The sequence below is a fragment of the Marmota flaviventris genome, chromosome 19, assembly GCF_047511675.1.
Source record: "Marmota flaviventris isolate mMarFla1 chromosome 19, mMarFla1.hap1, whole genome shotgun sequence".
NCBI lineage: Eukaryota > Metazoa > Chordata > Mammalia > Rodentia > Sciuridae > Marmota > Marmota flaviventris.
The window spans coordinates 23,087,914-23,100,553 of record NC_092516.1 but is presented as its reverse complement, the minus strand read 5'-3'; the positions used below and the strand labels follow the sequence as shown (position 1 = coordinate 23,100,553).

General features: G+C 42.3%; 1 protein-coding gene across 3 annotated transcripts in view; it reads right to left on the bottom strand.

The window, feature by feature from the left end:
* The window catches only part of Rabgef1 (RAB guanine nucleotide exchange factor 1), a 59,381-nt gene that overhangs the window by 18,014 nt on the left and 28,727 nt on the right, over positions 1–12,640 (bottom strand). For 2 of the 3 annotated variants that reach the window (XM_027948728.2, XM_071605514.1), the window contains exon 4: positions 285–454. In XM_027948728.2, the coding sequence (XP_027804529.1) occupies positions 285–454 (170 nt within the window). The remainder of the gene's footprint in view (positions 1–284; positions 455–12,640) is intronic. The other variant, XM_027948727.2, reaches the window with a different exon arrangement.

Below are 12,640 nucleotides of genomic sequence, written 5' to 3'. Positions count from 1 at the left end.
CTGGCTGCTTGCAGTTTATCCTCCCTACGAGGTAACAAGCTACCAGGGCTATTACTCAAGCACATAATTCAAGTGGCTTCAAAGTCAGATGATCTAAACTTCATTGAGCTGCAGTGGAAAAGTACTTGCCCAGAGCCAGGTTTTAACTTGGTTTTGAGGCTTTTTTTAGGTCAACAATTGGTCTTGATTTTCTCAGGGTAAAATCACAAGATTATACTCTAATATTATCTCAATGACTTTTCCTGAAACTAAGCCTCTGACAGCAGTGAGTACTCTCAACCTACCCTTTTGTAATGCATTCCTTCCAAGAACATCTTGGTCTGTTTATAGATCTCTTGTCCAGTCTTGTGGAAGGTCTTGAGAAATTCGATGAATTCCTTAGACACTCGGTCTGTTTCGATGCTGGTCTGCCGGTTTATGGAAGGACTGGGAGCCTTTGCTTCCTGAATTTCTGCTAGGAAAATAAACAGCAAATTTCATCACACAGAAGATCTATGCATGGAATCTTTAAGTATCTAACTTTAAGATTATTTAGATTATGTTTAATCAAAGTTAAACTCAAATTTAAATCATTTTATTTTTAAACATTTGACAACTTTCCTTAAAGTAAGCAGAAAACTATTTTATGAACAGGAAGTAAAAGTAAACAAAGTGACATGATCTAAAAGATACTAAAAATTGCTGTATAGGATTTTCTTGACCAAAATACAGTATGAACTGATCTATGTATTTATCCATCAACACTGAAAATGTGCCACTATCTTAAACGGCTTTCTCAAAGACTGCCTAGTCTGGGCTGGGGATGTGGCTCAAGCGGTAGTAGCGCACTCTCCTGGAATGCATGCGGCCCGGGTTGGATCCTCAGCACCACATACAAACAAAGATGTTGTGTCCGCCGAAAACTAAATAACTAAATAAATAAATATTAAAATTTAAAAAAAAAGACTGCCTAGTCAACAAGGAAAGTAACCAATAGTAGAAGCACAGAAATATTAGATGACATGGAAAACAGCTTTTCAAATCCCACTGTACTTGGAAAAAGGCAAAGGCTGACTTCCTTATGTGGAAACAAAACTATTTTACCTACCATTCAGTTTTCAAGTCTCATTGATCAAAGTGAAACAAGGCACTCAAAGCAGCATGAAAAACACAACGGAGCACACATCAAAGAGGTGAGGGAATCGAGCACACTGTCTGATAACCGGGTGCACACTACACTTAAAGGAGAATGGGACTCCACAGAACAGAAACAAGTTGCAGAACAGAAAGCAAGTGCTTTAGAAGGTGTGAGCTACACCTGGTCTAGCTCACCTGAACTGCCTAAGCTTGAGCAGCACTTTCAACTCAAAATCTGCAAGGAATGCAAGTCTCTCATACTCCCACAATCTCCATTCATACACAAAAACAAAGGTCAGTAAGCCAGGTGTGGTGGTGCACGCCTGTAATCCCAGCAGCTTGGGAGGTAGAGGCCAGAGGATCACAAGTGCAAGGCCAACCTCAGCAACTTAGCAAGGCCCTAAGCAACATAGTGAGACCTGTGTCAAAATAAAAAAGGAGTGGGGATGTGGCTCAGTGGTAAAATGCCCCTGGATTCAATCCCCAGTACCAAAACAACAAAAGAAAGGTAAACCAGCCTCTTACATACACACATTCTTAGAGTAACTTCTCACCTTGTTTTTTGAACTTTAGTACTTAAACTCTTGGTACATTTTAATGATGTGGTTGTAATAAAATTTTAAGGGAATGAAAGCACAATTCCTATTAGGGTGACTGGTTTATTCTGATGAGACAAGACAATTATCCAAAAAAATATACTACTAACTATGGCAAACTGAAGAGTCCACCACTTACTATTACATCATTGGTTATTAAGCTAAGTAGTATTTACTGACTTCAATGATGTTGAAACTAAAGCAAAAGTATTCCCCCCACCCACTGAACTATGAGTAGGTAGCACAACAGCACTGTATTTTATAGTTAGTTCTTCCTCCAAGTCAAGTATTTGTCTATATTTAGATTATCAAGTGTATCATATGACTCAAAATTCAGAAATTCTAAAAGAAAAGAATTCAATTACATTATTCAGGAAAAAAGAGATGGGTATGGTGATGCACCCTATAATCCTAGCTATACAGGAGGCAGTAGAATTGCAAATTTGAGGCCAGCCAGGGCAATTTGAGAAACTGTGTCCCAAGCTTAAAAAATAAAGGGGATGGAGGTGCTGGGGATGTAGCTCCATGATAGAGCACCCCTGGGTTCGATCCCCAGTAAGAAAAGAAGCACAAAAAACCCAGCGTAAGAGTTGGGCATGGTGGCACATGCCTGTAATCCCAGTGGCTTAGGAGGCTGAAGCAGGAGGATCATGAGTTCATGCCAGCCTCAGCAACTTAGCAAGGCCCTAAGCAACTCAGGCAGACCCAGTCTCTAAAATAAAATACAAAAAAGGCTGGGGATGTGGCTCAGTGGTTTAGCGCCCCCAAGTTCAATCCCCGGCCCCTGCCCTCCACCAAAAAACCCAGTGTATGTATGGCAAAGAACACTGTAAGTCAAAAGTCAGAGAAAACTGAAAAAAATATTTGCAAGCAACATTACAGACTAAAGGCTACTCTCCTGAAGGACTTCTAGAAAGAGACAAAGATAAATAAATCCAGTAGTCCAACAGGAGAAAGAATTCCAAGACAGTTGTGCACAGAAAGGAATCACAGATGGATTTTTTTTTGGACAGGGTCTCACTAAATTGCCCAGGCTGGTCTTGACCTTGCAATTCTCTTGCCTTAGCCTCCTAAACAGCTAGGCTTGAAAGTGTGAGCCACTATGCCCAGCTAGGTGGATCTTAACACAGGCAAGACGTGCAATTTCACTCAGGGTAACAAATATGCTAATTAAAATTATTATTATAAGATCTTATTGTAAAACATTCTTAAGCTTAAACTTTGGCTGTCTCAAAATAACAACATAGAAAGAGCTGAGGGTATGGCTCAGTGGTTAAGTGCCCCTTGGCTCAATCCCCCATATAGAAAAAAAAACAGAAGAAAAATAAAATTCCACTGTATGCTGTCACTTTAAAGATACCCATATGTTTGAAATTGAAGAAGGGAAAAAAGACAAAACATCCAAATGATCAAACCAGCTTAAGTGACTTTATCAATATCAGACAAAAATCAATCTCAGAACCTGGACCACAACACTAAGAATAAAGAGGCGTTTCGTGGTGAGAAAGGGGTTAATTCTTCACCATGCAGCAACCCTAAATGTATGTATGCACTGAATAACATAACTTCAAAATCCAAAGCAAAACCTGGCAAAGTGAAGGGGAGGGCAAGCAAATCCAAATTAAGACTGGAGATCCCAACATGCTGCCTAAGCGACGGAGCACGAATAAGAGCAAGAAAACCATGGGGAACCTAGCACTTGAATCTGACCACAGTGCCAGCCACAGAGCCCTCTACCTGCCCTGACAATGGCTTACCCAGGGTGAAGGCTACTGTGTGCTGAGCACCAGCACTTCTCGTCATTGGGGGTTCCCAGTGGTGTCCACAAGTGAGCAGCTGAGGCTCCTGGTGTGCAGGGACTGAACCATGCTGCTGCTGCTGCTGCTGCTGCTGCTGCTGCTTACACGGCAGGGGCTGGAGTGGAACTCAGCTCTGCACTAACTCCAAAGCCAGGCAAGGTGCAGAGACCCAACCACTGGCTTCACTGTCTTACTTGTGCATACTCCCCTCTGGGAAATGCCTTCCCAAAAGAAGGCATTTGTTTGTTAAAAAACAAAACATACAAACAAAAAAACACCTCTTTTAAAATGTAAATGCAGGGATTCAGGGTAGAGTAAGGTCCTGGTGATCACTGGCACCAAAAAAAAAAAAAAAGGAATAAAGATTAATTCTGTTAACTCTTTATAAATTAACTAAAATTGACATGTGGTTGTTTCTCTATCCTAAAAGTCAATCCTACTAACAGAAGAGAAATCTGGTTAGAGGCACAGGTCACGGCAGGGAACAGGTGAGGTAGTTTTGAACAACCAAGGGTATTTGGTGTGTGAGATCAAAGAAGGGAAGAAGAAGGTTAGACGCAAAAGAACAACTTTGCCCACGTCACAGCTTTCAGCTCTGGCCAGGGCCCAAGTGGCAACACTGGCCCCTCAACTTAAAACCATCGCGTGCTGTGAATGAAGAAAGGAAGCTTGCATTTCAAGTACACCCAGTCGACCAGGCTTAGGCAGCACTCCAGGCCCCACTGCAAACACCAGTTTCAAAGCCTTCCCAGCAGGACAGCCAGCGGGTGAGTCACAGTGAGCACTATGCCCAGCCACCACCCAGCCCAGAGAGAAGCCCTCTCAGGATCCCTACTTCCCAACTACTATCCTCGGGGTTAGGCAGGCGCTGTCTTCACTTCCTTCATTACACCCCAATGCACTGAGGCCAGAGAGATTAGGTCACCTAAGTACCCAAGTACCCAAAGCAGTGAGTGAGTCAGTGGGGGAAGAGCGGGGGGTTTGAATCCAGACTTGCTCTATCCCCAAGCCTGAGTTCTACATGGCCACATTACATAAAGTTTCTTGGTTTTTTGTTTTGGTACTAGGGATTGAACCCAGGAACACTATTCACTGAGTTACATCCCAGCCCTTGTTATTCTTGAGACAGGATTTGGCTAAATTGCTGAGGCTGATTTTGAACTTGTGATCCTCATGCCTCCAGCCTCCCAAGCCACTAGAATCACAGGTGTGGCCACCATGCTGGCAACTCACTCATTACTCACTAATTACTACAATGTGTGTTTATTCCTACTTAAGTCAACCAACACACCAGGTGTGGCAATGGGCACCTCTAGCCAGTCTAGCTGTCTCAAAAACAAAATAAAAATAAAACCAAGCAAAGAGTATCAACTGAGTACCTAAATCTTTTCTATACAAAGTAATCCTGTAAAAGCAAAACCCTCACTTAAAGTTTATTTCAAGAATAGTTTTGAAACAACGTAGACAGCCTGGAATGTCACTGTTAAAAAAAAGAGCATAACCAGTAGTAAAGTTGGTCAACAGCACTTCTAGTCTAGTGAAAAGATATCTTATATGGTTTTGTTGTTGTTTTGTGGTGCTGGGGATCGAATCCAGGGCCTTGTGCATGTGAGGCAAGCACTCTACCAACTGAGCTAAATCCCCAGCCCCATATTTTATATCTCTTAAAAATGGACTTAGGGGCTGGGGTTGTGGCTCAGTGGTAGAGTGCTTGCCTAACATGTGTGAGGCCTGGGTTCGATCCTCAGCACCACACAGAAATTATATCCATTAACAACTAAAATCTTAAAAAAAAAATGTACTTAGGCTGGGCATGATGGTACATGCCTGTAATCCCAGCAGCTCAGGAGAATCACAGGTTTGAGGCCAGACTCAGCAATTTAGTGAGGCTCTAAACAATTTAGCAAAACACTGTCTCAAGATGAAAAATAAAAAGAGGGCTGGGGATGTGGCTCAGTGGTAAAGTGCCCCTGGGCTCAATTCCTGGTTAAATAATAAATAAAAATGTGCTTTAAACTCCACACATTTCTGGGACCTTGTACAGAAAGAGGACAACTCAGGAGAATATTATAGTTCCTCTGACTATTGTTATATGACATGGACAAAAAGGTCTGTAGTATAACATAGTTTATGAGTGACAGGACTATCATTTGTTAGTCACAGTGAGCACCTTTCAGTCATATGAATTCATGCTAATGAAAGGACTCTTGTGGGCCCCTAAACAGCTTCAGGATGAGGGGAAAAGGGCTAGAGATCTCACTTTTTTATTAGTGCCTTATCAGTCGTTCATGTAACAGTGGGGTTCATTCTAACATATTCATAAATGCATAAAACATACTCTGCTCCATTTCAACCCCTACTACTTACCCTCTCCCTCCCGTCCTCCCTCTCCCCACTCCTCCCTGTCCTTTATTGGGCTTCCATTGATTTTGTAAAATTAGTGCACTGTAGTTACATATAAAATCAGAATGCACTGTGACGTATTCATACATGCACACAGCATAATCTGTCGATTTCAACCCCTAGTTCTTCCCCTTTCCTTCCCTCCTCCCTCCCACTGGTCCCTTGCTTCTCTTCTACTGTCCTCCCTTCTGTTTCAGGAGATCCCCTTTTCTCTCTCCAGCTTCCACATATGAGAGAAAACATGCAGCCCTTGGCGTTCGGGAATCTCTTGTTTCACTGAGGCCAACGTTCTCTAGTTCCATCCATTTACCAGCTAATGCCATGATTTCATTTACTTTAGGCTGAGTAAAACTCCATTGGGTATATATACATTTTCTTTATCTATTCATCTGTTGATGGACATCGAGCTGGTTCCATAGCTTGGCTACTGTGAACTGTGCTACTCTAAATACTGATGTGACTGTACCGATAGGGCATGCTGATTTAATAGTGGAACAGCTGGGTCATATGGTGGATCCACTCCTGGCTTTTTTTTTTTTTTTTTTAATATTTATTTTTTTAGCTTTAGGTGGACACAATATCTTTCTTTTATTTTTATGTGGTGCTGAGGTTCGAACCCAGTGCCTCATGCATGCCAGGCGAGCACGCTACTACTTGAGCCATATCCCCAGCCCCATCCATTCCCCTGGATTTTTGAGGAACCTCCCGAGTGGCTTTCCAAAGTAGTTGTGCTAATTTGCAGTCCCCTTAAAGGTGTACAAGTGTAACATCCCTCCCAATCCTTGGGGCTAGAGACTTTAAATCACCAATGGCCAATTAACAAGCCAATCGAGCTACGTCTATAAAAATCCTTATAATATAAACAAGGCAAGATGCAGTGACACACACCTGTATTCCCAAAACTCAGGAAGCTGAGCCAGGAGGATCACAAGTTCAAGGCCAGTCCAGGTCTTAAAAAAAAAATTTTTTTTTAAGGTTTGGGGATAGAGTGCCTAGCATGTGCAAAGCCTTGGGTTCAATCCTCAGTATCTCAAAAAAGAAAAGGTGCCTTAAATGACAAAATTCAGGCAGATTCCAGGCTGGTGAACACACCAATGTGCAAAGAAAATGGTACGCCTGGAATAGAGACCCTGCCATGACCTTGCCCTATGCAAATCTTCCTTTGGTGGTTTCTGAGTTGTATCCTTTATACTAAACTGGCAAACGGAAGGAGTCATTATAATAAACGATCAAATCTGAGGAAGAAGGCTGTAGGGACCACTCTCTGCCTCCTATCTGTTAGGTGAGAAATACAGGTACAACCCTCACCAGGTGGGTACTGGTGCTAAAGTGGGGCAGTCTTGTGAGACTGACTCCTTAATCTGTGGAGTCCATGCTAATTCTGGGTAGTTAGTTCAAAGAACAGGATCAAACTGTCAGATACCAACTGATGTCAGAGAATTAAAGACATCACATATTTGGTGTCAGAAAGAAACAAAATAACAACAAAAGACCTCTTAGTCCTACCTAGGCAATGAAGATTTATGTTCCAAATACAACTGTCCCTCCATAGGCACAGGTCCTTAATCCTCAGAGAGAAAGCAGTTGGGGGCGGTGATGACTGAAGTAGATGCCCACAGACTTCTTTCTCTTGTAGTTATTCCTTAAACAATATAGTAATGACCATTTTCAAGTCACTTACATTCTGTTAGGTTTTATAAATAAGCTAGAGATGATGTACATATACAGGAGGATATTCCTAGGTTACATGCAAACACCATGCCATTCTATCTAAGGTCCTTGAACACAGGCAGGGTGGGGTACACCCAAGAGGGTGTGGAACCCAGCCCCTGGGTGCCAAGGAAGAAGTGGACATTTTATGTCATATATTATAAAAGGTGGTTTTACAAGATAAACAACACTCAGAATGAAAAAGGAAAATGCAACCAAGCAGAGTTACTGAAGACAGAACTGAAAACAATCAAGAATTAAACTGGTTCCAAATTCAGCACTGGGACTCACGAGCTGCCTGGGTTTCATCAGCCTGAAGGCCCTGGTCCTGAGAGCAGCCACCCTGAGAGGGCACTGTGACTCCCTCCCTCCCTGTAGGATAGTCGCAGCTCTGTTCCTTTTAAGTTTCATTCTGAAGTAATCTCAATGCCTGTGTGCACTATTTTTTCCAAACCCTTTCAGACTAGATTTCCATAAAACATGATCTCTATCTCTTAGGAGCATATTTCCTAACAAGAATATTCTTCACTACAGTATACTTACTACTGTCATAACTATACTGTAGTTAGGAATATTAACTACATAACTACAGCATAATTATCAAATTCAGGGAAAAGTCACGTTCATTTAAAATCCATGCTCCGGGTTTGTTGACTGTTCTCAAAACAAGTCTTGGGCTTTTTTCTCTCTGACATAGGATCCAATCAAAGACACAGGTTGCACTTGGTGCTTACCTATCTTCAGGCTACCTGAAGACGTTCCTTGGAAACGTTCCCCAACTTTCTTATCAGTTTTTTTTTTTTTTAAGATGGACACAATACTTTTATTTATTTATTTATTTTTATGCGGTGCTGAGGATAGAACCCAGTACCTCACAAGGGTGAGGCAAGCGCTTTACCACTGAGCCACAACTCCAGCCCCTTCTTTTCAGTTTTTTATAATGTGACATTTTTTAAGAGGACAGGCCAGTTATTTCATCAAATGCCCTCGACGTGGGTCTCTCTGCTGCTTCTCCACAGCTGTGATCAGGTTACAGATTTTCAGCTTGTGTATTTTGTAAGGGTTGTGCTGGTCTTGAGTGTCCACCTGGAGGCACATGAGGCCCATCCTCCCCAGTTTCACAATCACTGCTTCTCTATTTGGAATTAATGAACACCTGGTGAGGAGTTCATCTGAGACCATGCTCCAAAACTCCTCTTCAGCAAAACCCCACACCCTCGGACAGCACCTCTGAGGACATTCGCCTAGACCGCGCTTCCGATGACTTTCCTGTGCAGCTACTTTTCTACTTTATTTGTGGAACAGACTTGCAGGTTATTAACTTATTCACTGAATTTTGCTCTGTTTCTTGTCCTGAATTATTTTGATGCTCAAACTATACCAGGTCTGGCCAGTGGGCAGTAAGCATGCTTTCAAGCTAACTTTTGACGGGTTCCCAAAGTTCTTCCCGGATCCAGCTCCAGGTGAGTCATTTCTCCAAGAAGCCCTGGCACACCCTACTGAAAAACAGCATTTAGAATCTAAGGTCTCAGTGGATAGACTGATATTTCAATTTTTTAAAAAAGAAAAGATATTCCTCCTACAGCATTGTCTTTAGATCAGGCCTTCTGGATTCTGCTCAGGGACTACATTCATGTGAGCTCAAGAAAAAAAAGGGCATCTGAAACTTCTAAGCAAGCACCCTGACATGGCAGCCTATCTGACTCCTGCACAAGCTTAGTTCACACACCAGATACTGGGGACTGACCAGCCACGAGTAGACTGAGCCTTGAGGGCCATTTTCTCTGAAGGGGGCTCAACTCTGACAAGATATTAAAATACTCTTCAAACCCCTCAGAAGGGTATTTGTGCTCTGTCTACAACCAAACTCTGAGGGCAGGAATGTTGATTTCTAGTCCTGACTCAGTAAGCTGAAGTTGAACTTGGCTTAGGCTAGCCCTCCCCCCACACACGGACAGACAACCCATCAGGCTAAATCAGGAAGCTCACCTATCAAACTTGCGTAATCTGTGAAACAAGGACCCAAGAGCATCCTATGTTTTTCTTCTTGCTAAGGCTAAACCAAGAGGTGTGCTACCACTGAGTCACATCCCCAGCAGCCCCCAACCCTTGTAGGAGACAGGGTCTCACTAAATTGCAGGCTAACCTCCAGCTTGCAATTCTCCTGTCTTGGCTGGGATTACAGGTGTGCACCACCATGCCTAGCAGTGTTCTTTTTACTAACAAAGAATTTACCATCAGAAAATTCTACATACAAAAACAAAGCAGAAAAACTGATGAGCTAAAAATCTAAAGTACAAATCTAACATACAAAAAGAAAGAAACTCGGGCTGGGAATGTGGCTCAAGCGGTAGCGCGCTCGCCTGGCATGCGTGCGGCCCGGGTTCGATCCTCAGCACCACATACAAACAAAGATGTTGTGTCATACAAAGATGTTGTGTCTGCCGATAACTAAAAAAATAAATAAATATTTAAAAAAAAAAAGAAAGAAACTCCCGGCCTGTGAGTAGCAGTGCTTTCCTAGAGAGGCTAGAAAGGCATGGACATAAAATGACAGGTAAAGAGCTAGCCCAGAGGATTCCCAGCCATCACTCCCTGATAGTCAAGAAGTCTGTTAACACTGCCACTAGGGTTACAGATTACCTTCATGATAATGAAATAAGATAAGACCAAGCATATTAAAGAAGGAACATGGATCAGGCATGGTGGTCCATGTCTGCAATCCTAGCAACTCAGGAGGCTGAGGCAGGAGGATCACAAGTTCAAAGCAAACCTTAGCAACTTAGTGAGGCCCTAAGCAACTTAGCAAGACCTCTACCAAAAATAAAAAGGCAGGGCTAGGGATAGAGCTCAGTTGGTACAGTGCTTGCCTCACATGCACAAGGCTCTGGGTTTAATCCCCAGAACCACCAAAAAATAAAAATAATAAATAAAAAGGGCTGGATGTGTGGCTTAGTGCTTAAACGTCTCTGGTTCAATCACTGGTGAAAGAAATGGATGGTGGGGAGGAACGGAGGAAGGAAGGAAGACAGGCAAAATGGACAGGATTCCCTGTAGCAGATGTGTGCCAATGGCCAGAACTGCCGTCACCACCCCCCAGGTAACAAGACAGGAGCACTTCTGCTGATGAATACATTCAGCAGAAACCCTCCCCTTTATAAACAAAGACAGAAAACGTTCTTAGAAGAAAGAAGAAAGAGACTAAAGCTATTCGCATACAAGCTTCCTGGAATCATTTCTCTCAGAAATACAGGCTCTGTGCTGAATCACGAATCTTCTTTCCATAGAACAATTCACCGTGTTCAGAGGCTTTCCTTTTTTAATTAAAAAAAAAAAAAAAAAAAAGTGGGGGCTGGGATTGTGGCTCAGTGGTAGAGCACTCACCTAGCATGTGCGAGGCCGTGGGTTTGATCCTCAGAACCACATAAAAATAAATAAAGATATTGTATCCAACTAGAACTAAAAACAAATAAATAAATAATAAACATTTAAAGAGTGTGTATGTATACATTGGCATTGAGGAGTGAACCCAGCAGCTTAACCACTGAGCCACATCTTTATATATTTTATTCTGAGACAGGGTCTTGCTAAGTTGCTCAGGGCCTCTCTAAATGACTGAGGCTGGCTTTGAACTTGCAATGCTCCCACCTCAGCCTCCAAAGATGCTGGGATTACAGGCATGCACCACTGTGCCCTTTGTTCACAGGCTTTTAGGGCATAATTTTTTTAAAAACCCCCAAGGAGAATCAGGAGAAATACTTGACTATTATGTACTAAAGTAAAAGGAATCTCATTTAATGTATATACATGTATGTGTATGTTTAAAATTTTTTGTTTGTATATGTGTGAATGAACAGACTGGGTTTCTAAGATACATACATGTTTGAGGTAAAGGGATATGATGGGAAAAACTTGAACCAGGAGTTAGGATATCTAAGTTTTGATATATCAATTCATTATACAACCTTGTTAAATTAGTCTTCAGGGACTTTCATAATGCCATTTGTAAAAAGAGGCAGTTTGAGCAAATGATTTTATGACTTTTTTTCACTATTTTGTCTGTTGTAATTAATACATGCCATTTCACTATATGTCATAAATTTATAAAGTTAACGAGACTTTCCCACAGCAGGAAACAGAATTTAAGTTAAACAGGAGGGAATGGCTTTGGTTGATGCCCTTGAACTTCTTAACACCAGATTATTCCAAAAGAAAAACAACCTGCATTTTAAAATAGCTAACACATATTGGAGACTTAGTGTGTCAGGCTCTGTGCTAAGCTCTTACACATCGACTCACTTAATCCTCATCACATGCTCTGATAAGTATTATTTGTCCCTCAGCACAGTTAGGACTCAAAGAGATTAGTCTGTCTAAGGTCACACAAAAAAGCCAAAGCCAGGTAAACACCAAGAGTGACTCCAAAGCCCACGCTTTTAATCACCCGATTACACCTTCTGCAAATAAATAAATAAGCCATGAGCCAGACGCACTCTTACTAACCTGTAGCAGGTACTGATTATTTCCCTTCTTACCAACTAGAGAGAAAATTGCTACAACCGGCAGCCAACCAGGAAACAACTCCATGATAATCATGTGAACAAAAAGATTAAAGGTGCACATTTCTTTGTGGGTATTTATTGCTGTTTGAGACAGGACCTGCTATTACAGAGACTTTGAACTTGCGTCCACCTGCCTCAGCCTCAGCAAGATCTGCATTTCTGGCTACAGGCCACCTTTCCCTTTGATAAAGAAAGCAGCAACACCCCTCACATCTGGAAGGCCAGCAAAGGCCCTTGGGGTGCTATTCTTTCATCACCCTACCTTTAGGAAGACCAAGTACTCAGGGTGGCACTGGAGAACCGAGAGGGAGTGCTGAGAGAACAACTCCTCTGCAAGCCTCAGTGCTGATTCCTGGTCTCTCACCACTCCAAATGTACTGGGACCTCGATCACTCACATCCAGGGTTCAAGACTGGGCCCTAGCAACAGACTCTCCTGTTTCACACTAGGCCAC